The sequence below is a fragment of the Rhinolophus sinicus genome, chromosome 13, assembly GCF_057876585.1.
Source record: "Rhinolophus sinicus isolate RSI-liver-muscle chromosome 13, RSI-T2T, whole genome shotgun sequence".
Taxonomy (NCBI): domain Eukaryota; kingdom Metazoa; phylum Chordata; class Mammalia; order Chiroptera; family Rhinolophidae; genus Rhinolophus; species Rhinolophus sinicus.
Genome location: NC_142513.1, coordinates 12194977 through 12222500, shown reverse-complemented (window position 1 = coordinate 12222500; position 27524 = coordinate 12194977). Strand labels below are relative to the sequence as shown.

At 43.3% G+C, this 27524-nt stretch overlaps 2 protein-coding genes and 1 pseudogene across 2 annotated transcripts; 2 read left to right on the top strand and 1 right to left on the bottom strand.

The window, feature by feature from the left end:
- Positions 1-1131: 1131 nt before the first annotated feature.
- On the bottom strand, positions 1132-2650 carry LOC109457035 (protein WFDC10B-like; annotated as a pseudogene).
- A 3932-nt stretch (positions 2651-6582) lies between these two features.
- WFDC13 (WAP four-disulfide core domain 13) lies at positions 6583-10851 on the top strand. Its single transcript, XM_074317341.2, has 3 exons — positions 6583-6708; positions 8961-9111; positions 10812-10851. Exons 1-3 carry the CDS (start codon positions 6621-6623, stop codon positions 10849-10851), a joined length of 279 nt encoding a protein of 92 aa, XP_074173442.2. The 5' UTR covers positions 6583-6620.
- A 7978-nt stretch (positions 10852-18829) lies between these two features.
- Positions 18830-25648, top strand: SPINT4 (serine peptidase inhibitor, Kunitz type 4). Its single transcript, XM_074317340.2, has 3 exons — positions 18830-18957; positions 20609-20784; positions 25631-25648. The coding sequence occupies exons 1-3, from the start codon at positions 18843-18845 to the stop codon at positions 25646-25648; spliced, it is 309 nt and encodes a 102-aa protein (XP_074173441.1). The 5' UTR covers positions 18830-18842.
- The last annotated feature ends 1876 nt before the right edge of the window (positions 25649-27524 follow it).

The window sequence follows — 27524 nt, the reverse complement described above, 5'->3', positions numbered from 1 at the left end:
ATCCCTTCCGTCCATCTCGGACCCCCGCCCGTCCATCTCAGATGATGTCTATGCGGGTGGTTGGTCGTGTTCTCTTTCCTAAGGCTCCTTGTGCGAGGGCAGCTTGTAGTGGACGTAAGGACGATCCTCCAACACCAGGAGCCCTGATGCTCCTGAGGTGGGTGGGAGGCTCTGGCCCGATGGAGGCAGGTTTCCTCCTCGGATGTGTCCTTCACTGATGCCCAGCAGGAAGTCTGGGCTGGAGTGTAGCGCTGCACACAGGCCTCCACATGGCCTCCTGCCTGAGTTCTGCACACTTGGCTCCATGTCCCGATGGGCCACACATGACTCTGTCCCTGGATCTCGCCCCAGGACCATTTCAGAGGAGTTGTGATCACACGGATGGGGAGCCTGTACCCAGTGATTCAGTCTCACTGACTCACCCTGAGACCACGGGCAAGACCCACAGCCACCTCACCCAACTCATCCTTAGCAGCGTCACCTCGAACCACCTGTTCCCCCACCTGTGGCTTCCCTCTGGATTAAAGAAGAGGAAGAGAGAGAATGAGGCCGTAAGGAGAGGGGTTAGGAAAGGTGAGGACCACTCAGCTAATGGCAGGCAGAGGCATCACAGGTGCTGGCACCCCGTTGCAGGCCTCAGGGTAAGAGCGGCCATATTGGTGGAGGATGGAGAGGGGAAGTGTGGGGTGACCACAGGCTCTCACTTCCATGCCTATGGTCTCACCATAATGTGAAAGAAGCGAGCCCCCAGGCCGTGCAGAGGGAGCACCTTCCTGCAGCCCACAACGGATGGCCTCTCACTCCCTTTGGCCTTGGGCCTGTCACTTCACTTCTCTGAGATTCACGTTCTTCATTGTAAAGACAGACTTATCTGAACTTCACAAGGAGAATGGGGAGAAAGGGACAGGGGCAGGTCAAGTTTAAGATGAGCCATCCTTGGGGACCGCCTACTCTTGCCCCAGGATCTAGCCCCCACCTCGCTCATGGTTGACTTGGCTCTTCTGACTGCAGGGGGAGGAATGTTCTCTTTAGCATGCGAGGTGCTACACAGGGGCAGTTTCCCCCTGGGAGTACTGGTTCAGGGAGCAGAGCAACGAGGGGGCGGAGCCTTGGGGGCCTGGCAGGGGTACGAGGGCCAAAGAGAGAGAAAGTAGAGAAGCGTGACAAGGGCTGAAGGATCAGGCACTGGGACCAGGAAGGCGGGGGCACCCTGGGGTCTGCCCTGGGTGCTTCACGATCAGAAGCACTGGGAAGAATCTAGGCCGGTCCCTGGACATTGGTTCTGGTTTATTTGACAGGAACAAGTAGCTCAGGCAGTGGGGAGGGTGGCATTGCTGTTGGTGGCCCTGTGCCCGGGACTTGAGGTCCTTGTGCTTTGGTGGCAGGCACAGTCTTAAACAGAGGGTTGGGGGAGCAGGATGCACAGCGCAGGCCCCTCTGCCTCTCACAGGATGTTCATGCAAACATTTCCGCAGAAGGTTGAACAGCATATAGCATCTGATTTTGATCACTTTAGGAAATATGAGCAGCGGTTGTTGCAGATATACACTGGGCCGCTTCTCACACGCCTTGATGCCTAAAAGGAGCAGGAGCAGAGTCAATGGAATCAGACCCACAGAGGAGTTTTCTCAGCTTAAATCTCCTTATGATCCCAGAATTCACGTCCCACTCATAACATTTTAGACTTGTCAGGAAACTTACTCTCTGTCTCACACCAAATCCTAGTGATCTGTTGTATCTTAAATCCATTACCCCTGTTCTCCCCCCAATAGATCTCAATGCCTGGCTTCCTGGACCCTCTCCACACACGGCAGCCAGGACCCTGTCTTCATATTAGTCATGGCCTTGCTGAAGTCACCTTCATGGAATCTATACTCTGACCCTGAAAACTCAGTGAAGTCTGAGACATCCTACAAACCCTCCCCACTCGTGAGAATTTGCAGGGTCCTGACAGGAAGCTGAACTTGCCTCTCCCCGTTGTCTCCCCTTGTCACTGTCACAGTCTAGTTTCCTGCACCTTCCCCAACACAACACCTTTAATATTTCTCTTCTATTGTCACCATTGTGGCCCCTCTGATAACTTTAACTTGACCCTGCACACCCCAAAATTTAATTTCCCGGTGTCTACTCATCTTATACCTGCTCCCATAAACGTCTCGGGATGTTGACCTGTCACGTACGTGCATAAGTCAAAGAATAGTTGTTGTTTTTTCCCTTCTGATTCTCATCTCCTTTCACTGTTATACGTACCATATAGCTCTGGGTTTTTAGAATGGAGACTAAAAAGATGTAGGTTCCCGTCCGCCCCATCACTAGTCGCAGGGCCGGTAAAGGGGCTGGAGGGCCATGTTTGGGAGAGCCCAGAGTCTTCATAGTGCCGTGGTCAGAGCAGGATGTGCTGAAAGGTGCCGATCCCAGGTCCTCCTTAGCTGGACACAGCCCTCCTCCCTCCTCCCCATCGCTGCCCCCAGCCCATCACCTACTCTGCATTTTCTTCTGACGACTGCGGGGCCCTCCCTGGGCCTGCAGCAGCAGCAGTGCACAGAGAAGCAGGATGGGCAGCAGCACCCGGGTGGGCATGACTCTGGCCAGAGCAGTGAGCTTTAAGTCTGGCACAGAATTCCCTGGAGAGCTGGTGGGAGGAGGGAAGGCAAGAAAGGACCGGATATCCTGGGCTCCTCCCGGCCCCCACTGGCCAGGCCCGGGCAGGGTAAGGAGACCTTGTTCCCTCCCCTGTGCCTGCTCCTTCGGTGGCCTGTTCTCTGTGGGCCCTTGGCTTCTGCAGAGATGGCTCCTCCTCTCGCATAACTAACCCTCGCCTTTTGCAAACAGATTTTCATTCTGAAAGATGTAATGTTTTCTACATTCTAATTACAAAATAATTTACAGAATTAAAAAAACACACACATTATTTGTATAACTATGGAAACAACCTAAGTCCATTATCGGATGAATGAATAAAGAAGTGGTACACACACACACACACACACACACACACACACACACACACACACACACACAGAGGAATATTACTGAGCCATGAAAAAGAAGGAATCCTGCCATTTGTAACAACTTGGATGAAACTTGGGGCATTTGATAAGTGAAAAAATCAGACACAAAAAACAAATACCATATTGTATCACTTATATGTAAACTCTAAATATCTGAACTCATAGAAACAGAGAGGAGAGTGGTGATTACCAAGGGGTGTTATTTGGGGGGAAGGGAGATGTAGGGCAAAGGGTACAAAGTTTTAGTTACAAGATGAATTGAATCTAAGGATCTAATGTACAGCATAATGATTATAACTAATAATACTTCATTATATACTTGAAAGTTGCCAAGAGAGTAGATCTTAAATGTTCTCACCAAAAAAAAATAATAATAATGTGATCTGATGGAGGAATTAGAAAACAGTATGTTAGTATATCAAATTAACATGTTATACACCTTAAACTTACACAATGTTATATGTCAATTATATCTTAATAAAGATGAAAAACTTGATATATATTAAATATATGTCATATAAAACACATATGTATTTTTCCAGCTTTATTAAGATACAATTGAAATATATGAATTATATCTTAATAAAGCTGGAAAATATGTAATACACATGTATGTATTTTCCAGCTTTATTATTACATATTAATTATAATCAATATAATAACATATATTATATATTGTATAATTAATTAATAATCAATATATCAGAGAGAGACACTATAGGAGAACATGGAAAGAATGGGGGCACACAGTATCTTAAAACTCAGAGGATACACCTGGGTATACTGGATGTCTTGGCCAGTTAATGGAGACCAGACTCTGCCTTCAGCCACACCAATGCTTTCACCATGGATCCATGAGTAGAACAGCCATGATGACAGAGATGTAGGCTATGCATAGGCTCATCAGCACGAGCTCACAACCACCAAAGCTGACGTAGCTACTGCTTTGCTGAATGTACAACCTAGCAGCAGCACAGACCAAGGCTGAGCCCTTGATGCAGCACCAGTCCTCAGGATGTGAATCCGCCCCTTGAGGCAAGTTTATTGCATCAGGCCCGTTCCTCGTAGGCAAGGGAGTGACTCATCTTGACTGAGATAGACACATATTCTGGTATCATGATTTGGCTTTTCTGTCTGTCATGCCTCAGCCAACACCACTATGTGATGGCTAAAAGAGTGTCTGATGTACTGACATGGGATTCCATGAACTATTGCTTCTGGCCAGTTGACAAATTTTACATCAGAAGAGGTGTGATAACAGGTCCATAATCCCAAGATCCCGTGGTTATATCCTATACTATATCACCCAGAATTAGTCAACCTGACACAGTTGTGGATTGGCCTGAAGAAGCATAGAAATTGCCAGTTTGGAGATGACACCCTGCAAAGATGGAGCATTTACCTTCTGGTTGGGAAATATACCTTGAACCAAAGGCCAGTGTATGCTTCAATGTCACCAATAGACAAAATACATGAGTCCAGAACCAAGGAACTATAAGTAGCCATACTCCACATCACCCCCAGGAATTTGTGCCTCTTATCCCTGCAATGGTAGGTTCTGCATTAAGAAGTTTTGGGTTCCAGAAAGCAGTGCTTACATCAAATAGATCTAAAAGACAGATATAGAACACTCCACTCAAGAACAAGAGAATACATATTCTTCTCAACTACAAAAAAGTGTGATACTGGCTTAAGGATAGACATATAGATCAATGGAGTAGAACTGAGAGACCGAAAATAGACTGATACACCTATGGCCAATTGATTTTTACAAAGGATGCCAAGACCAAGAACAGTCACTTCAACAAATGGTACTGGGACACTGAGTATTCACATACAAATGAATGAAATTAGACCTCTAACTCTCACCATATACAAAACTAATTCAAAGTTGATCTACAGCTTAAATGTGGGCAATAAAATTCTTGAAAGAAAATATAGAGGTAAATCATCATGACTTTGGATTAGGCAACGGATTCTTAGAAATGACACAAAAACACAGCAACAAAAGGAAAAATAGATAAATTGGACTTCAACAAATTTAAAAAAACATTTGTGCCTCAAATGACTTTATTTAAAAAATGAAAAGACAATTTGCAAAGTGGAAGAAAATATTTTAAAATCATATATTTGAAAAGGGTCTAATATCCAGAATATATAAAGAACTCCTGCAATTCAAGAAGGAAAACACAAACAACCCAGTTACAAAATGGCAAAGGACTTGCATAGATATTTTTCCAAAGAATATATAAAAATTGTCAGCCATTATATAAGAAGATTCTCAACATCACCAATTATTAAGGAAATACAAATCAAAACCACAATGTGATACCAACCACTTCACACTCATACGGATGGCTATAATCCAAAAAAAGGAAAATAACAAGTGTTGGCAAGGATGTGGAGAAATTGGAACCCTCATGTATGAGTGATAAAAATGTTAAATGGTTCAACCATTGTGAAAACAGTTTGTAGTTTCCTCAAAAAGTTAAACATATAAAGTTTAACTATACTATATAAAGTTAAACATATGATCCATCAATTCCACTCTTAGGTATATACTCAAAATTGAAAATAGGTACTAAACACACACACACACACACACACACACACACACACACACACACACACACACATAACTTGTATGCAAATGTTCATACTGCACTATTTGCAATCACCAAAGGGTGGAAACAGCCCGATGTCCATCAACAGATGAATGGATAAGCAAATTGTGTTATATACCAACAAAGGAATACTATTCAGATGTAAAAATAAATGAAGTACTGATACATACTACAACATGAATGAGCCTCAACAAAATTCAAAAGCATGACAACACATTCTGTTATAGGAAACACATGCTCACCTGGTTGGTGATAAAATATGTTTATGAGCTACTTAAGGCAGACACTTTCTTAAAAGGAGAAACTTAAGAACTTTTCATTTTAAATCAGGTATCAGACAAGATTACAAACTATCACCACTTCTATACAATAATGTATGGAGGTCCTGGCCTGCACAATGAGGCATTAAAAATAGCATAAAGTTTGAAGAGGAAAAATGCGAATTATTATTTGCAGATGATGACAGACTCCACAGCACATTGGAAAAGCATACACCAAGAAATTATAATAAACAATGGGAAACTTAGCAAGGCAACTAGTTACAGTTCAACATACAAAAGTTATTTCTCTACACTAACAACAAATGAAAAGACATAACTAAAGAGTTATGGCATAATTTGCAATTTCATTTGAAAATTCAAGCCTCTAGGAATAAATATGACAAAGACATGCCAGAACTCCACTTGGGAAAAATTATAGAATTTTTGTGAAAGAACATTAACAAGACCTAGATGGATGAGAGATATAAGGAGGTCAAGATTAGGGGGGTGAGAGGGGTGTCGATTTGAAATCGCGGCTTGGTCCTGGAGTGGGCGTGGTTGGGAGGTGCTTGGATTTCTGCCACGCCCTCCTGATTGGAATACATAGTGAAAAGCCAGTCACAGCAGGTCTTCACTTTTCCCTCCTTCCCGTTCTTCTCCCCAAGCTGGGCCTGGTCAAACCCAGCAGTCTTCAGCCAGGAGTTACCACCAGTCCCACCAGCATCATGAAGCCGGTGCTGCTTCTGCACTACCTGCTGTTGACTTGCCTAGCACCACACCTGGTGCCTGGAAGCCCCCGGGAATACATTCTGAGTAGGTGCTGGGTCTGGGCCCAAGGGAGGGAAGAAGCATCTATAAAGATGAGAGATGAGAGGAACTGAGGGCGGAGAGAGCCTGGGCATACCTCATGAAAAAATACAGTATCATGGTCAAAAGTCCAAGTTTTATTGCCAGCAAGATCTAGATGTGAATCCCTGCTCTGTTGCTTACTGACTGATCTTGGGCAAAGTGTCTGGGGCTCGGATTTTATCCCTGTAATGCAAATAATGGTATTGGGATAGCTGGGAGGAAAAACTGAGATGATAATGCATGCAGACATGGAGCACACTTCCTGGACCATGGTAAGTGCTCGATAAGCATTAACCACTATAAACGTTATCAGCCTCATCACCCCGCTGATTCTTGCTGCCCTGGTTCCTTCATGGATGCTTGGGCCAACTTTTCAAGCATTAAAACAGAGAACAAAATGAAGTTGGTAGAACTCAAGCTGGCACCGACATAAGCTCAGTCTTGGATGATGTTTTGGGAAGGAAGGAAAGAAAGTCTTGCATTTTATTTCATATTTTTAAAACTCAGAGGTACCTGCGCAATTACCTGTGACTAGTATCGTGTCATACATCTCAGCAGTCACCATTACCCAGCTCAACCTAACAAGAGCACTGACGACAGTGAGGTTGACCTTGACCAATACCAAGTGGGAATTGGACTGTTATTCATCATGCCGGCAGTCTTCTGTGGGGAGAGCATCTTCAGAATATTGGGAGCTCAGAGCAGGGATATGTGTGGTATTGAATGTACTGAGATAGGCAGGATCCTGCTTTAGGGGGGTCTCAAAGAAGGCATGCAGGTTTATAAGACTGAGGGAGGTGAAGCAAGCTGCAAGAGAATGGGGGTGTCCAGGGTAGAGTTAATTGGAGAATCAAGGGCTTCAAACTTGAGGAGAGGCACAAAGAGACTTTTGGAAAGATGGGTAAGTGCTATGAGTGACATTGGGACCAGATACCCAGAAGAGCAGTCAAAACTTGAGACGGTCAACCTTTCTGAGACCCCTGGCTCATGGACTCCTTCCCTACATTGTTTCATTGAACCCAAGCTGTCCAAAGTGGGGATGAATTTCAATGTCTTACACTAACCCAGTGAACCATGGGACGACTAGGAGGCCCAGAGTAACTCTGCGTGCTGGTCTCTACCAGGTTGTCAACAGCTTGGGCCTTGGTTTCTTTCACACCGTCCCTGGTGCCATTTGTTGTTACAATTATAGCCCTACCTTCATTCATTTATTCTCTTCAGATCAGCAAGATATCCTATAGACCCCCTTCTAATTGCAAATACCTGCAGAGCAGTAAATCAACAGGGGCTTATGGAAGGTCCCATCTATGACATTTGCCCCAAAGAAAGGGCAAGTCACAGGGCACAAAATGTAAGGCCTGGCTGGGCTTGGATAAAGGGGTTAATGGGACCCATACTAATGCTTTGGAATCAGGAACAGAGAAGATTGTGATTTGGAGGCCTGGGGCAGGCTCTCCTGGTAGAGATGGTGTTGGCATTGACCTAAGTACTATGAGGTTGGTGGCAATGGAATGTCAGCATGAAGATGTATTTTCTTCTCTGACAGTAGAAAGTGGGGGCATCCTGATGTTCTCGCTTCCTGGTCAGTAGAGATCTGGGAAGAGGGAGAAGCGGATCTTTGATCCCAGAAGCTGACCCCATTCTGAAATACCCACCCTCTCTTCCAGTGAAAGAGGTCACCCCTGGAACTCGTTTGTGATTCGAGTTCCAGCATTCTGATACCAGTACCTTGAGTATATTGTGTGGTCTTCATCCTTTCCCAAAATCTTCCCTCAACACAAATAACCCATGTTAGGTCGACCCTAGGATAAACCATATTGGTAGGAGAGGCCTTACGACTTGCTTGAGACTACAACATGAGTTAGTGCAAATGGGCCTACACACCCCTCTCTTGCTCACTATGTACACCATTCATTCTCTTGAACTGGACACATCCAGTGTCTATGCGGACCTGGCATCTGATCTGCAAGGATGGGGAATGACCAATGGGTGCATGGTTCTGATGAACTCTGTCTTTGATCCAACATCCAAGCCCTGGTTTTCCTTGCTGAGAGCTTCAGTGCAAGGCAGCAGCTAAGGACAAAACCTTATTCCGCCTCCCTGTGACCACACAGGGAGATCAGGGTGGCCGGTTTCCTGGCAGTTCCTTGGGCTTTTGGAGTTCTGGTACTGCAGCCTGTTGTTTAGGCCCTTCTCTTTTCTGTGCTGTGTTGCAGAGTATATCTTGGAACCTCCACCCTGCAGAATAGAGCCTGGAAACTGTACTCAGTTCTGTACAATGCAGGAAGATTGCCCAAAAGGACTTCAGTGCTGTTCTACCTTCTGTGGGATAATCTGTACATTAAACAACTATCTAACCCGAAAAAGGTAAGGGGCTTCTCACATTCACACCTCACCCTGGAGCTGCTGGTGGGAGCTCAACAGAAGAGCCTCTTACCAGCCCCTACAACGGATCTCTTTTTCTCTCTAACATTCTCCTTCTCTTTACCAAGAATAATTTCCATAAATGCCATGATTAAGAGCTTTCCTCCACTGCCGAAATACATCATCATTCTCCCCCCAATACTACTCTGTGAATCTCTGAATCTGCCTCTCTGAACACACCCACAAGCCCCTCCACCGACAGACCCTGCTCTGTCCCACCTTTATCTTGGGGCCTGGGCCACTGTATCTGGGACTGCAAGTGTCACCAAAATCTCCAAATGAAATTGTTCCATTTTTGCTCGACTTCTCTCACCAAACACCATCCTTTGGCCCCCAGTGTTCTGGGTTCTGCAGATCCTCCAACTCAAGGGAAGCTTTGGTTAATCGCTGCAGGAGTGGGGGGTGGCACCAGCCCCAAGTCTGCTGACTGGACCCCAAGTCTGCTGACTGGAGAGCACTCCCAGAGCAGACAATGGTCACTAGGGAGCTGATGACACATCTGGTTTCTAATCCTGTCTTGAAATTATGTCTTTGTATGACCTTGAGTAAGACAGTGCCCCATTTGTGCCTTTCTTTTTCTCATGCATAAACTGGGGACTCTTCTTTCCAACCTTGCAAGATTGTTGGCCTAACAACCTTGTAAGGCCTAAATGAGGTCCCCAAAGACCTACAAGGCAGAAGACTCAACCAGTGAGCTTCTAAACTGCTTGTTCTCTGCTGTGTTCCCTGCGCTGAGCACAATGCCTCGCATATGAGACAAGGTACAGAGGAAGGTGTATGGACCCAGAGTCAGATATCTGGACTCAAACCCTGGCTCCACTACTTCTCAGTTGAGTGATCTCAGGGAAGTTAATCCACCTCTCCCAAGGCATCAGCTTTCTCATCTTTAAGACTGGAAATTAATAGTGAGATTAAAATAGATACCCCATGCAAGCTCTACAGAATAATCACTCGGTACGTTTTAGCAAGCAGGCAGACACTTCTTTCGCAAGAGACTGGCGCTTGCAATGAAACCCCACATCTTTCAAGGCTCCATCATCGAAGCAGAAGCTTAAGTGTGACTCTCTGTTATCTCTGGGTTATTGGAGGTTCTGCTTTCCCTATGGCAGAAGAGCTTCGCTTCATGGTCTCGTTTTAAAGATGGAAGTAATGGAAAATAAAAAACTGTGTCTCTAAGAACAAAACTTCACCAGATAATATTTGAAAATAATTTTCTTCTACAGACCCAGACGCAGAAGCTTGAGAAAGAGAATGATAAGCAACTGATGCATGTTTCTAAGAGCATTTAGTAAGTATCGGGGTTTGGCCTGGCATTTCTGGGGTGAGTTTTCCCAGTTGTCCTCCTATAGCCTCTCTAGAGGCACCACCATTCTCACAAGGTTAGAATAGCCTTTCTCATCCAGATTGCACCCCTCCTCCGTTATCCCTCCCTGGGGCTATGTTCTCACTCCCTGGGGCAGGACGCAGTCCAGGGTTAGTTATTAAACATAGAGCAACATGAGGGCAGAGTGATGCCCCAGGGGGAGCCCAGGAACTCAGAGCTGAGCCTGTGCCAGGGAACGGGCCCTGCCAGCCTCCGGGTTGACAGTGCCCTGGGCAGGGACTCGAGCTGAGCTCTTCACACTCTGTGTGGCCTTGGCCAGCTCGCTGTCTATCTCTGAGACCATCAGCTTCCTCATGTGAAAGATGAAGAGGACATCTGTGCCTCGAGTGTTGTGAGGATTACATGAGGTCATGTGAAATGGAAGAACTTGGTTGTTGCAAAGACTCCACAAAGGTTAAAAGCTGCCAGCAAGTTACTCTTTCTGGGTTCTAGATTTTTCCTCTTAAACAAAGAAAAGATCGTGTTTACAAGAAAGCTGAGCAAAATGGAGTCCTCTTTAACTCCACACTAAAGCAAAGCTACTATTCATCACTTGGTGGATTTTGTTTCAGACTGTTTGGGGGGAAAATGAGGAGTTTAGTCTTCTAACAGTCCTGAAGTCAACAGAGTTTCCAAGTTAGAATGGTGGTATTTCCACTTAGACTGTCTTTATTTTATTTTTTAAGTTTATTGGGGTGACAACTGTTAGTAAAGTTACATAGGTTTCAGGTGTACAATTCTGTAACAGATCATATATATTTCACATTGTGTGTTCACCACCCAGAGTCAGTTCTCCTTTCATCACCATACATTTGATCCCTCCTACCCTCATCTCCCACCCCCTTTACCCCCACCTTCTGGTAACCACTAAAGTATTGTCTGTTAGACTGTCTTTTTATTAACTCTATACGAAGGAATTCAATAAATGGCCGCAAACGGAGGCCAGTGGAAGAGTGTAAGTGCGTGAACACACTTTCACTCTTGCTCAGGCCTTGGTGAGTCAGCTGTGCTAACTTCCTCTGCACCTTGTACATCATTAATTGCTCAGGCCACACACTGGTCACCAGTGGATGCATCACCATTGTTACATAATCCAGGGCTCGTGCAGCTCATAGTAAGAACCCAGGTGTTATACCCAGGTGAAAGGCAACTAAAGGTGGCTAGTGCGACTATATAGCGTATTTTTGTTGCTGTTTCAGGGTTATATGGCTGTGTGTATAAGAGCCTTAGTAAGGTTCATCTCAACGCATTGCCCAAAGAGGCGGGACTTCATTTTGGATGGGCAGAAAAACATCGCCATGAACCTGAGTGTATCGTCCATGGAACCGGCACCCCCATGCTGTTAGCTTCTCTTAGAGTCAGCTAAGACTGTACCCTTTGATTCATCTCATTAACTGCAATATCTGTTAGATCCCTGTGTCAGAGTATTTGCTTTCCCTGGTCCTGCAGCCTGTCCTTTGCAGAATGGTTCCACTCAACTGACCATCACTGCTCTGGAGACCCTGGTGTTGGCTGGGAAGTTCGGGTGAGGAAGGAGATGGCAGTGCCAGGGAGGGCCTGAGAAAAATGCTGGTCTTGTTCCCAGATCATGCCATGTTGAGGTTCCTATGGTGGCCAGGAACGGAGCACAGACAGCCCATGCAGACCTTGGCACAGCCTTCCCACACGACCTGGGGCTCTGATGGGTGTTGCCAAGGGCTGCCAATGTTTTCAATGGAAACTAACATTTTAGCCGTGACAGGCTTCATCTCATTTGGTCCTCACATCAACCATAATACCCCGTGTACAGACAAGGAAACTGAAGATCATGGAGTTAAAGTAACAAGCTCAGCATTAGACAACTGGTCAATGGCAGAGCTGGACTATAAACCCAATGCTTGGGATGTCTTCCCAAGGGCTTGCCGCCTTGGGCGGCTCAGTTCCCTTCTACTGAGTGTGTGGTCAGTTTCCTGTTTCCACTGAATTTTCCCACTGATGCTCTTTCTACTGCTTCCAACTCAGGCCTCCTATCTCCTCATTCCCTTTCACATTTAGAAACCTGCCTCACTCCCCTGGGTATCTCTCCAAGATTCCAGGTACTGTCTCCCTCTATGCTCTGACTCTAGCTCTTTCTCTGCCTGGAACGTCTTTGTCTCACTTTCCTGATGCACTTCCGCTCATGGTTCAAGTTTCATATTAAATAAAAATCGCCATGGAAACGTCACCAATTCACCCCAGACGGAATGGGTCATTCTCTTTGTCCTTTCACGGCACCCTCTCTTGCCCCTATAGTCACCCTTAGCGTACTGTACTGTAATTGTTTAACTTAGTATTTTCTCTGTCTAGAATATGTGTTTCATAAAAGCAGGAACTGTGTCTGACTTCTTTGCCACAGAACACTAGAACCAAACACCATGTTTTGCATGTAGTGAGACTACAATTCCGACTTTTCAAATGGGGTGTGAAGGAGACTGGCAAGGAGCAGACTAATCTGACATTTGATGAATTGTTCTCCCAAAGAAAATCTTCACTGCACAGCCCAGAACCCCTCAGGTATCAGCTGCCCACCTCACTTTTCCAGCTGGACTCAACCTCCTTTTATACATCGTTTTTCTTAAAGACTAATTTATATTTGCTTTTGAAAACTTAGAATAGGCTGAAAACCAAACAAAAAAGAAGCTTGGAAATATCAGTTCCTGAGGGGTACTGGGACAGAGTAAGGTCTAAGGGTCCTGTTTGCTCAGGGACTCAGTCCAGCTCTGCCCTTGCTGACCTGGGGATGCTGGGTATCTCTACCTCCTCCCGGCCCCAGTCTCTTCATCTGCACATAGAGCTAAATAACACTTACCCTCAGGAGTGTCATGAGGTGAAATGAGATGACACAGGCAAAGCACATACATAGCCCAGTGCCTGGCAAAGGCCTACGGAGAATGTTATTATTATTATTATTCATGTCCCCGCAATCCTTTTTTTACCCAAAGTTCTTGTTTTATAAAGGGATCAAAGTGTGTGTTCCACCTTATATTCTATGTTTTAAAAAATTTCCCTAGGTTCCATATAAACTAGCTCCCAAAGAAGACAAGCACAGGGTCTCTGGTCTTTGAAATATCTTCTAAGATGGAACGAGGCATAATTATGGAAAGTACTCCATCCCTGAAAGACAACGTGATTAAACCACGTGAGGAAGGACCAGCTAACTGAACAAGGATCTCAATTCTTCTCCTAAACCTTCCGCAACTATAGACGATGTCGCTTCCCTCTGCAAATCCCATGCGAATGTTACCAACTTGAATATTTGTGGTCACTTCGTCCACTATTCCACTTCCCCCCCACCAATCACATGCCCTCCAAATGGACTTTTCCCAAGATTGATTTATCACAATTCCACGTCCTACTCCTCTCTTCTGTGACACCCTTCTAATCTGGCTGATCCTTGATGAACTCTGGCCCAGACCTGGAAACATCATTCAGGACACTTTGCAGGTTCCTTCACCATCATGAGCTGGCCAGAGGTGGTTCAAGTGGACCTCTTGAGCCAGGCCTCTCACACTGCTTGGAGAACATTTACAATAAAGAGATGAACTTAAATACTATAAAAGCATAATGTATCCGATGTACTCATACTTCGCATTTCATAAAAATGTCCCTTCTGAGTGACTCTGAAAATTTTAGAAAATTATGATACTATAAACAGTGTTTGTGAAAGGATAGATGGAAGGGAGCTAGGAAGACTGAAGCAGGAGGACAAGAAAGAAGGGCTGTGGTTCTTATATCCCACCATTTAAATATTGTGAAGGAAGGCTCAACTACAAAGCACCTAGTTACTCCCCTGGACCACTTTCCAGAAAACTGTCCACTCAGTAGAGTCAGAGATAGGTCCCACATCCCATCAGTCTTTTCTCATCATTTAGGTGCTCCCTCCTGAACTAAGAACAAAATTGGTGGTTCTGACTACAGGGGGAGAATACCTCCTAGGGCATTCGGAAATCCAAGAGTCTAGCCTCACATTATCTGTCTCTTAGGGTAAAAGCTAAGGCCGGCATGTAACTCACGCTGGGGTCACAGTGCTGCTCTTACTATCTGTTCTAGAGCAGTGAGAAAAGCACCAAGAAGGCTTCATGAACCTCTTGCTTGATCCTATTGGAAGAAAGTGGGAGCTGAGACTGTTCTTTAAATTGGGACCTAAATTCTTGGTGGCTCCTCTTGCATAGAGTTTCCATCTTCCCTCACTTCACTACCTCTCAGCCCTCAGGGCAGGACAGGATGTGCCAAGTACCCAACTATGATGCTAATGAACCAAGAGGGACTTTGGGTCCCCAGAGCCTCATCCCAGGCTTTCCACCTTCAAAGCAACAGGGTGTCCTGGAAAAGAATCATTTCATTTCATTTAATATGAAGACCTGAGTTCAAATCAGTTTATGATTTTAGTCATTGATTTATTGATATTCAACTGTGTTTCAGAAGGATTTCAGGCAGCTTACCAAGATTCGTAATACATAGTATGAAAAAAACAAAAACAAATTTAGTCTTTACAAGGAAAACAGAGCAAAGGAAATATCAGGATAGCAAAGTTTGATAGAACTGTGGAGATCAACTTAGTGACTCATGCTACAGGACCACGGACACTAGCTATGAGCTATCATGAAATTGGCTGTAAGCTTTTGTAATAAGAGCACAATAAGGGAGCACAATTACACAGTTTAGAGTAAACATGAGGTTAACCCAAGAAGATACTCAAGAAAAGTGGAAATATTCATGGTAGTAAATGGCAAAAGGCACAAGCTCTTCCCCATGTTCTCAAAGAGGAACACTGTGTGGTAAGGTGAACGACACTTTCCACGACAGCCTCATGTCAATTCCAGGAAGCGTTTCCTGGAGATGCTGCTTCAAGGGCGATCAAGCATAGGCTGACAACACACAATTCAGCGACAATAGTTCTTTGGAAGCCCAACATAGTGAAATCCACGAATGTTCAAGGAATCCAGAAAAAACAAAAACGAGCTAATTAGCCCCCTTTTCCCACAGGCCTCCACAAATTTCTTTTTCTTAGTCCACTTTCAGGACGGTATGGAGAAGCAATAAATCTGACACCACTCTCCCCTGTAAGATCTGGCTTGCAAATACATTTTGAGCTTGGCTGCAAAGGCTGATTTACTACAAAACTCATGAAGCTTGAACTTCAAGTCCTTCACTTGTGCCTCCCAAGGCTCAGTGCAGTTTCCTCCCAGGATGAGAAGAGGAAGGAGCAACCCATCCAAGCATGGAGTGAGGCAGCACTGTCCCAGCCCACAGGGATATACTGCATGCCGTAATGGTAGTGTGAATGCACTACGGCATTCGCATCTGGACAACCTCCACGGACAATCTGCCCTTGGCGGCACTCATCAAGCAAATTGATCCTATGCTTGGCCCCAGGAGAAATATCAATCAGATGCTAGACAGCCTCCTGCTTGGGGCCAGCCTTCAAGGCTTCATGGCCACATCGTGAACCTAGGATAAGCACAGGGTGGTGATGAGAACTGGGTAGAGCTGGATTAATGGCTATTAGGCTAGGCTGCAATGAGAGTCCATTAGATCAAGATCAAAGGCCTCGAATTCTCCAAGGGTTTGGCCCAGACAGGTCCACCTGAGCCAGAAACTATGGAGAAGGTTATAGATGCGGTGTTACCAATGTTATGAACCTGGAGAGAATCTTTTCTCAACAACCAATAACTTAATTTTTCATTGAGATATAATTGACATGTAACATTGTGTGGATTTAAGGTATACAATGTGTTGATTTGATACATTTATATATTGCAATATGATCACCATCATAGTGTTAGCTAACATCGCCATCATGGCGCATAATTATTATTTTTTGTAGTGAGAATGATTAAAATCTAGTCTCTTAGCAACTTTAAAGATTATAATAAAGTATCCTAGCCTATAATGATTGTGCTGTGCAGGAGAGCTCCTGGTCTATAATTTTGATCTACCATGCTAGAGCAGAGACTGACTTATCTCTCTGTTCTCTCGATAGAAATAAGATATAAAAATCATTGTCATAAGAAGACATAGAATAATCAGCTACAAAATATAGAAGAAAGGTATCATAAAGATATTTTCTTTCCTTTTTTAAAATTGATATATAGTTGACATACAATATCCTTTGTTTCAGGTTTACATTGTAATGATTTGATATTTATATACATTATGAAATGCTCCCCATGATAAGTTTAGTTACCAACAAAAATTTTGTATGATGTTTAGTCACCATACATCCATCCATGTTGTCATAAATGTCAAGATTTCATTCCTTTTATGGCTAAATAATATTCCACTGTATATGTATGCCACATTCATCTACAATGGACACTTAGGTTGCTTCCAGATCTAAGATGATGATAATAATAATAATAATAATAATATAGCTTTGCTAGGTAGAGTAATCCTGGTTGTAGGTCCTTGTTTTTCATCACTATGGGAGCTCCCAAATAACCTGATTTTAAAATTGACAAAGGGCCTAAATAGACATTTTTCCAAAAAGATATAAAAATGGCCAACAAGTACATGAAAAGTTGCCCAATTTCACTGCTCATTAAGGAAATGCTTACGCTAGACATAAGATTAATATATAACATGAATTACATTTTTGTACATCAGAAGCAAATAGAAAGAAATATAATGTTTAAAGATACCATTTACAATAATATTAAAAATATAAATGAGATTGCAGGGGATGCCAAACGGCTCAGTTGGTTAGAGTGCGAGCTCTTAACAACGGGGTTGCCGGTTCGATTCCCACATGGGCCAGTGAGCTGTGCCCTCCACAACTAGAATGAAGTCAATGAGCTGCCGCTGAGCTGCCGGTGGGGCAGTCTGATGGCTCAGCTGGTTAGAGGGTGAGCTCTTAACAACGAGGTTGAAAACGGCGACTGGACTTGGAGCTGAGCTGTGCCCTCCACTAGATTGAAGGACAGCGACTTGACTTGGAGCTGATGGGCCCTGGAGAAACACACTGTTCCTCAATATTCCCCAATTTAAAAAAAAAATTGTTTATAATGAGATTGCAATACCTGCATGAGAAATATCATAAAACTTTCTTGGAAGATCTTAATGAAAACCAATATAGATGAAAAACTATATACCAAAGACAATATTGTAAAAATGTCACTCCTCAAATTGATCTGTAAATCCAAGGCATTCAAATCAATATCCAAGATGGGTCTTTTGAAGAACTTAACAACTGACTCTAAAATTTATATGAAAATTCCAAATCCTAAGATAATTCAAAATTCAAGGGAGTGAAAAATGGTTTTGGAGGAAGAATATACAATGGAGTGAAATAAAGAGCTCAGAAATAATAATCCCACATATATAAGTGAAGTTGTCATATAACTAGATAAAAGAGGAACTCATTAATAAATGGTCTGGAACCGTTGAAAAAAATGAAATTGAACCTTTATTTCATATCTTACCAAAAACAGTCAACTTCAGATGGTTTAAGGGTATAAATGTGAAAATCAAAATTTAAAAACTCCTACAAGAAAGCAGAGCTAAGGTGTTCTGTGTCCTAGGTAATGAGTTCCTAGTGTAGTGAGTTCAAATCTTGTTTTCAGGACATAATAGATGTGTGACCTTGTACATATAACTTAACCTCAGCCTCAGCTTCTTCATGTGTAAATGATGAGAATAACTGTGCTTAACCCATGGGGAGCATGTGATAATTCAAGGATTGTGTGTGTGTGTGTGTGTGTGTGTGTGTGTGTGTACAGAGGGTGCCAAAAAATGTATACACATTTTTAAAAAGGCAAAAACTATTAAAATTGTAATAATATATACCAATAACAAAAGATGAATACAAGTCATGTGTATACATTTTTTGGCACCCCTGATATATATATATATATATATATACACGGCTTAAAATAGTTCCGAGCAGGAAGGAAGTACTATAAGGGTTAGTTACTATTATTACGATTATTGTGTTTGGTACATTCTTTCTGTTGCACCAGGATCCGTCTCTTACTCTTGTGGAAGGTTAAAGAGAGGAAAAGAAGCAATTCTCTTTTAATTCTTTGCTCTGATGCTCTACCCTCCATGGCTACACATACACAGAGGCTCTGGTCCTTTAGTTTCTATGGTTTCCACATCAACATGGGACTCACTGTGAGGGGTCTAATCAGCCTGGGGCCTTCAGCTTCATGGCTGGGTACCCAAGTATTCACTGTTCAACTCAACACCTAGTAATGTCCCGTCCTGGCCCTTGGGGTAAGTGGGTTCGGCCCTCTCAAGGTTCAAGCCCAAAACATAACATCAGAAGACTCTCCTACCTGCTGCTTGCTGCACCATGAAGCCTGCTGAGCTGGGAGTTCTGCTAGGGCTCTGCATCTTCTTCTTGCGGACTAGCCCATTAATGGGTGGTGTTTCTAGACTTGCTGAACAGCTGTGTGGAAAATTCAAAGGTATGAACTTGAAAGAGAAAATACATTCAAAGACCAATTATGGATGAGGGAGAAAGTGTGGCAAAAAATGTGATATCCGGGTGGTCCAGGAAGTTCCTCCTTTTGTGTCAATACCCAGAGACTCTTAGTCCCTCGACTCGGGGTATAACTTACTCCAGGGGTCTTGTGGTTGTCTGATGAGAAAAAAGAAACTAGGATGCAAATAAGTCCTTTCCAGATGAGGCTCTCTTTCGTAGGGGTTCCAAAGACTGCAAGTATTTTGAATGAAGGGTTTCATGGTAAATTTCAAAGATTCTAGAACAATCAAGAGTATGTATTGAGATGAGAGAAAAAGGGGACTGCAACTGAACAAATTGAGGCATTTTCAATATCTGAGCTCTGGGCACAGAGAACACTTGAACACATGATCCCTGTTTAGAGGAGCTCAGAACGTAGACGTGAAAGGTGATGAAGCTTTCATCCGCAGAAAATGTGTACAGGCTCAGTGCTTCCAGAGTGTGGGGAGGCGGCTCAGTCTACACTGTGAGCCAGACACCCCAAATTCTGGCCCCACCACTTAGCAAATGTGTGCCCTTCATCAAGTCACTCAATCACTTACCATCCCTTAGTCTCAGTTTCCCCTATGTAAAGTGTAGATCAGAAAAATTGCCTGCTGCAGAGGGTGTTTGTATGAAATAAGATTATGCATGTAACTCTGCCTAAATAGCTACTTTTACCAGGGAGTAAATTCCAAACTGGCCACTTGAATAGAATAAATAACAATCTCCCAGTTGCCAATACAACCCTGTTGTCGCTGCTTTAGTCACTTTGTTATGTGACTCTTATCCATAAAAGCAGAAGGTATGCCTCTCTGAGAAGGCAACAGGGAGAAAGATGACAGGATATGAGAGCAAAAGAATATTATCCCCAAGGTTATGTATCTTGATATGAATCCTTCGAGGACAGCAGCAGGCACAGTTACCTGAAATTTGGGGTGTAGATAGTATAGTGAGTATATGAAAACTGGAACATGAGCATTCTGAATCATAGGTCCGTCCCACATGAGCAGTTAAGAGGAGAGAAAGGTGAAGGTGTGGAGAAGCAGGAGACTGTGCTTTAATAAAACATAAGATGTGAAACGGGAACTGCCATGGCCCGGGCGGCCAGGAGGGCTCAGCCTGAGGGGGAAGGGTGAGGAGACTGAGGAAAGACACAGAGACAGGAAAGCTGGGATCGAGAGGTCCACCGTCCACGGATGGCGGAGCAGTGACGCAGTCTTTATTTCACACACAGTTTTTATACAGTCTTAGAATAGTTGTCTATACAAATAAGTATTAGCAGAACAAGCAGGTATTATTAGAACATTTTGTTTTGTGTATTGGCCAGTTTGTATGTCTGTGACTGCATTAGTGTTATCTTGTACTTTCTGGGAACATTGCTGAGGCGAGGCTTCCCATGGGAATGACCTTGCAGCTGCAAAGGCCTTTGTCAGCTCACAACCCTCTCCCCACAGGAACCTCATGACTTTGCACAAAATCACTGTTCTTCAGTGATTTTGAATATAGGAATATTTCCAGACTAACATGAGGAATTTTTAAGGGCCCCATGAAAACAAGCTCTCCCGCTGAGTCCTAACTAAGTCTCCCTAACTCCATGGGCACCTCTCATGTAGATCCCTGCAAGATGGGAATGAATTCTGGCAGCTGTTACGAAGTCCACGTTAGATATTTCTACAACAAAACGTCCAAAAGATGTGAACATTTTATCTTCTCTGGCTGTGACGGCAACCTTAACAACTACAAGCTTAAAATAGAGTGTCAAATAGCCTGTGTGGCAGAATACAAAAAAGTAAGGAATCCAGTCTTGTCCTTGGTCCTTGGGGGGAGGGAAAGGAGAGGTGCTGGGATCCCAAGATAAAACCTGGTTTGGGAATGGGAAGGCTTAAGAGTTGGGTTGGATCTCAGCATCGTTTGTCATTTTGCAGTTAGGAAATCAAAAGTCCACCCTTTGTTGGATAATTGCCATGTGCCAGGCACTAGGCCAAGCAGTTTACATATATTGGTATAATTTAACATTAAAATCACCCTAAGGTAGATGTGTATTATTATTTTCATGTGGCAGATGAGGAAACCAAACCGAGCAGAGGTAACTAACTGGCCCAAGGTGACATTATTAAATGGCATAGGAAGGTTTCTAACTAGATCTGATGATCACCCAGGACTTAACCATCCTACATGTACAAGGTCACCCAAACCCAATCACTGTACTCTCAGACCCATGAACTCTGTGTAGCAATACGTTACTTTATACAACTAAGCTAGCTCCCAGCCCTCACTTGAGCGTTCCCGTCATAGGAGCTAGAAGAAGGTCCATGGAAACCCAGAGGGCAATGGTATGGCTGATTCCCAGGAGAGTGAAACAGAGAGTGGCCTTAGGAGTAACTCAAAAGTAGACATTTTGTTTTATTAATTTAATATTTTTAGTGAATCTTTGCAGTGCCTGGCACATAGTAGGCAATGACTACGTCATGGAAAGAGATGGCATCCTCTGGGTTTCCCTTGAGATAAAGATGAATCCATGGAGATTAATGAATCCATGGAGACTTTGCAAAACCTATTAACACAGATCTGTTATGTTTTGTTTTGGTTTGTTGTTTTTTTTACTTAAACAGGTTCCACAAGCCTAAGGGAGGTGCTCGAGATACTCAATACACCATCTGAATACAGATGTAAGAAAATTCAGACAAATTTTATGATCTTTGTAATATTTCCATACTCCTTGAAACTCCCATGTGTTTGCTGTTTTCCTGACTTTAGTTTTGTCTTTCCTGAGAAATAATTGTATGACCATTAAAATGAAAGAACCTTTGTGTCAGCCCTCCTTCCTCTCTGAAATCTCCCCCCCTGCCTTATCCAGCGTTGGAATATCAGCTGGTCCTATTCATTAGCTCCCCTCTCTCTCCCGAACCATTCCTCATATATACATACAATATTTACACTCTCAGATGTGACAAGCAAATCTGTATAGGTTTGTATCACCTCCCCTCTCAGGTTGAGCTACTTAGTGGACACAAAGCACCAAATCTGTGCTCCTGTTTTTTCCTTGAAATCAAACCGAGCAGCAAACCTCACACTCACATGAAATGGTCTTGCTCTCATACAAATTTTTCTTTGTGATGTTTCCTGATTCATGTCCCACAAGCCAGGAGCCCCAATTAGTTTAACTCTCCCACTGACTTGATCCAAATTTTTGTATAGTTCTATATGGACATTTTTTAGTACTTCAGTCATTGACATTTGACTTGGCTATTCTCAGTGCTTCTGAAAGAAGAACCCAAAACATCAGTGCAGTGACTCTGTTTCAACCACCAAAAGAACGGTCATCCAAATGCTGGTGGTCAAGTCTTGTGAATATGCTACAAGATTCAGCATGGCCATGATCTTCCCAGCAATAAGCTACTCAGCTGGATCATTTCGTCTCTGAATTTTTTCAGGCATCCTTTCCCTGCATCCCTTCTCTGTCCTTCTTATTGACAAAGTCCAATCCCTTACCTGTGAATTGCATCCTGGACTAATTGTATCCTGGTGGCGAGGGCCATCATCAGAGGCCTTGTAAACCAGGGAGACCCTGTAACTAGATCTGCAAGCCTGGTCTCTGCGCAGTCTTAAGAAGAAAACCAGTCCCCTAAATTGAGACAATTTTCTGCAAAAATTCTGATTACTTCAAGATCAGACTCTCAAGCCGGCCCGGTGGCTCAGGCGGTTAGAGCTCCGTGCTCCTAACTCCGAAGGTTGCCAGTTCGATTCTCACATGGGCCAGTGGGCTCTCAACCACAAGGTTGCCAGTTGGACTCCTCGACTCCCGCAAGGGATGGTGGGCAGCGCCCCCTGCAACTAACAATGGCAACTGGACCTGGAGCTGAGCTGTGCCCTCCACAACTAAGACTGAAAGGACAACACCTTGACTTGGAAAAAGTCCTGGAAGTACACACTGTTCCCCAATAAAGTCCCGTTCCCCTTCCCCAATAAAATCTTTAAAAATAAAAGATCAGACTCTCATCAAGACAGTTTACTCTGAACAAGTAAAGCTCTAATTCTGGTATATTTCCACTTTGGTGACAATCCTAGAACTGCAAATCATTCTTGAATCCAATCAGCTGCGGGAGACATGCTATGGACTCTGAAATCAAAGACTAGACTAATCTGACTAGTCCACATAAATGCACCAAGAGAGAGTGACACATCACATACAAGTGATCTTCAATACGTTGACAGCAGGTACCTCATCAGAAACTTTAGAAGCCCTAAGTAGGCAGTGAGCCAATATAGTCAAAATGCTAGGAAAAAATAACCTGTCAACTAAAACTCCTACATCTGACAAACCTGTCCTTCCAAAGTGAGGGTGGAGGGGGTGGAGGCAACATAGGAGGTTCCTAAACTCCCTTCTTCCCATGGACATATGGAATGTACAGCTACACATAGAACAATTACCTCTGTAAGAAATCCGGAAACTAGATGAGTGATTCCTACATATCAGGAGAATGAGAAAATACCCATATTGAAACAAGTAGGAAAGCCTGAGACACACTCTCATCATAAACCTAACCCCCCAGCACAAATGCCATACAATCAGGAAGGAACTCCAACTCTCAGCTTCTCCCTGAGGAGCAAAGTGTTAGGAACCCAAATTTAGTGCCCCAACTTTTAAGACTCCCACCTGAGGAATAAGCCCCCAAAACACCCAGCTCTGAAAGCTAATTAGGCTTGCATCCACAAGACCAGAAGACTATAGCAAACAAAGAAGCAGTTGTTAATGAGTGTGCAAGCACTCATTGTGACTGCCCCCGGCCTTAGTGCAGAGGGAAAAAGCAAAATTGCCTTCTCCCAATCTTTCCCTGATATGGGTCCATCTGCATACTTTGAGTGGCAGTCTGCCAAAGAACAATAGATTCAGAAGATACCATATTTTGCCGTGTACAATACACACTTTTTGGCCCAAATTTGTGAGGGAAAAGGAAGAATTCACGTTATACATGGGTAGTACTAATTCCATATCTATATAAATGTTTTTAATTCTTTTATTTATGTTTATGAATTAAAAATGTAACTCTAAAAATCAATACCTCTAGAAATCAATAACAATAGCAATATGCAAAATAATACCCTGGAATACAATCATAGGTTTTGTTGAACTTACAATGAACTTGCAACAATGAAGAGTTCTTGGCCTTCTATGATGGGTAAATATCATAAATTTGTTACTGGTACATAAAATTTCTTGTACCTTGTATCTGTTCTTGTGTTTTGTAATTATTTGTTACATAAAATTTCTTGTACCATAATATGTTAAAAAACAAATGCTAAAATCCTGTTATAATACAAAAAACAAGTACCTAAATGTAAACAAATAAAAATTTGAATTAAAAAATTTAAATGAATGATTTTTTTCTCTGAAAGTTTGGCTCAAATCTGTGGGTGCACATTGTACATGGGAGCCCATTATACACAACAAAATACGGTAATTGTCAATGAATGTTTGAGAGAGCTTATCAGTATAATCATCTCACCAGGGCGGCGGGTTTGCTCAGTGGTTAGAGCGCAGTGCTCATAACACCAAGGTCACTGGTTTGATTCCCACAACGGCAGTGAGCTGCGCCCTCCACAACTATATTGAAAAAGAATGACTTGATTTGGAGCTGAGCTGCAACCAGACTGGAAAAAAAAACACACAACTTGACTTAAAGCTGAGCTGCGCTTTCCACAATTAAATTGAAAACGACTTAATGTGGAGCTGATTCGTCCTGGAAAAACACACTGTTCCCCAATATTCTCCAATAAAAATTTTTTTAAAAAATCATCTCACTAGTAAAATCAGCATTTATTTAAATTCCATGCATGTATATTAATGAACTCAGGCATTCTGTTGTATATTGAGTTAGTCTGAATAATTTCATTTTATGGAGATTATTTTTATAGTTTTACCAATTATCTCCTAACAAATTTTTCTTTTCCATGTCTGAGTTCTATCCTTTCCACATCCTTATTATTGAAAATGTTTGTTTCTTCTCTGTTTTTCTTGGCCATTCTTGCTAAAGTTTTATCTATTTTAACGGTGTTTTTAAAGTACAAACTTCTAATTTTATTTAGCAATCTTCGTGTTTCTCTAATTCATTAAGTTCAACTACTATGTTCATCAATATCTTCTTTCTTTATATTTCTTTGGCTGGTTTTGTTCCAGTTTCTTAGGTTCAAGGCTACATTAACTTACTTTCAAATTTTTCATTTGTATGTTAAAGCACTGACAGGTTATTTAACGACTAACTGTTCATTATAGAGATGCTGATGCCCTGAGCCGTGATCCCTAGTTGTGGGGGAGGTGGAGGCTGAGGTTCAGCGGTAGAGCTCTGATGAACTATGACCTTGCAAGCTACATGGCTGGGTACCCAAGCACATTCTGTCCTACTCCCTGGGCTGATTCTGGATGCACCAGAACCCTGCCCAGGCTTGGGCCCTGGGGAGATGAAATCGGAGATATGAGTTCAACTCCTCCCAAGAAAAGGAGCTCTGTCCCCAAGATATAATTTCAGCCCAGTCCAGGACTCTCGTATCTTATATCTGCAACACCATGAAGCCAGAATTGATCTACTTTTTTCTGTTGCTCCTCATCTTTTCCATGCCCCTTCGTACACTTTCAGGTTTCCTGGTCCCTCTAAAGATCAAACAACAATTGTGCGAAAGTGGACATCTTGGAGGTAAGGCACAATAGAAAGGGCAACCCAGGAGGGCACCGTGGAAAGGAGACTGTCCAGGCAGCCTGGCTGGTGTTGATGCCAATAAGAAGGAATCAAGTTCTCCTTTTACCTCAAGCCGTATGGTTGTAGAGCATCTGATTCTAGGAGTTTCATCGAGTTCTATCCATGGATTGGAGAAGGAGGAAGACAGAAAGTAGAACTGACTTGAGTTTTTTCCCAAGGGATTTCAGTGTTAGAGCCGTAGGGATTATAAAAATTGGATTGATGTCAGGAGTGTCAGAAAATTCCTTTGCTGGTGTGGACTTGTGTGTGTGTGTGTGTGTGTGTGTGTGTGTGTGTGTGTGTGTGTGTGTGTATTAGATGAGTTTCAACTCTATTTAACACATATGTACAGGACTACTGTGTTACATTCCATGGATACAGAGAAACAGAGGCCATCATTCCCATGCTTAAGAAACTCCCATTCTACTTTTTAAAATTAATTTGCTTGACTCAAATGATAATGGACATGTATGAAATACTTAGGGTAAATGGGGCAAATTCCCAGTTATGGATAAGGGCTGTACTGGACTTCAAGAAGACTGACATTACTCCTTCTTTCCCTCCAATATCGTCGTCACTGCTCCTGCTCTAACCACCTACCTCCATGGTCTAGTAAGACCAGGTGAGTCTGAGTCAGTAACCCAAAGGGTGGGGGAGTTGGGTGGGAGAGGACACAGACTGATGGGGGAAAAGAAGATCTTCTGCCAGATGAGGCATTTTAAGCCTATCCTTCAGGATTAGGTGTAGAGTGTCAAAGCCCCTTTTAGCTTGTATGCTTGCAAAGACTCTGTAGAGATGAAAGTAAGGGCTCTGAGCGGTGTCCTTGGGGGAGCAGATGAGATGTCACTCCCAGTGACATGGGGAAGCATGTGGAGAGTCAGGAAATGGGATCTACTTAATATGAAGAAGGAATACTGGGATGGATGGAGGAAGCCTCGGGTCTTTCTTGCTTTCATATCTAAGGTGGTACAGCTACCTTGTTGTGCTTCTCCAACTGTTTACCTGAGTCATGGACCCAGGTGATAGTCTAGAATCATTGCCCCATATCACATAGACAGTGAAACTGATGCTTGGGGAACTCTCCCAGGGATCAGGTAGATTTACACGGGCTGAGGAGCATTAGTAGGTCTGAATCTGTGAGGAAAAGAATGCCCACGGGGTAGTAGAAAAGAAAACCTGACTGTGGAATTCTCATGCACAGAGATCTGTAACTATCCTCCACTGTACGGCGCCTGTGAGTTATTTTTGACCAGATTCTACTACAACACCTTGACATTTTTGTGTGAACCCTTCATATTCTCTGGCTGTTCAGGCAACAGAAACAACTTTAAACACAAATATCTCTGTGAAAAATATTGTCTTCCTAAAAAGTAAGTCTCTCAGCTCCTCACCCCACCTCAAATGACACCAAATATTAGGGGCCAGGGATTCTTTTTTTTTTTTTTCAGGAAAAAGCAAGTGAGAGGTCGGGGTTGAGTAAGGAGACCAGAAATCATCCTTAAGTTGGGGACAGTCAGTCACAGGCACAGATTTCAATGTCTCAGTTCACTGAATCCAACAAAACTCTTTTGAAATTGTGAAAACCAAAGCCCAGAGAGATGAATGACTTGCCACGTTTACTCAGAAGAAGGACATGGATTCAGATGCCCTTGCTCTCCACCCAGCACTTCAGTACTACCATGGTGTCCTCAGGCCTTGGAGATCCAATCCAATCCCTCATTGTGGCATTAAAAGAGAAGCTGCGAGGGTGTCAGGAGAGCAGGGAACATAAGCATCACAGTACAGCATGAATAGT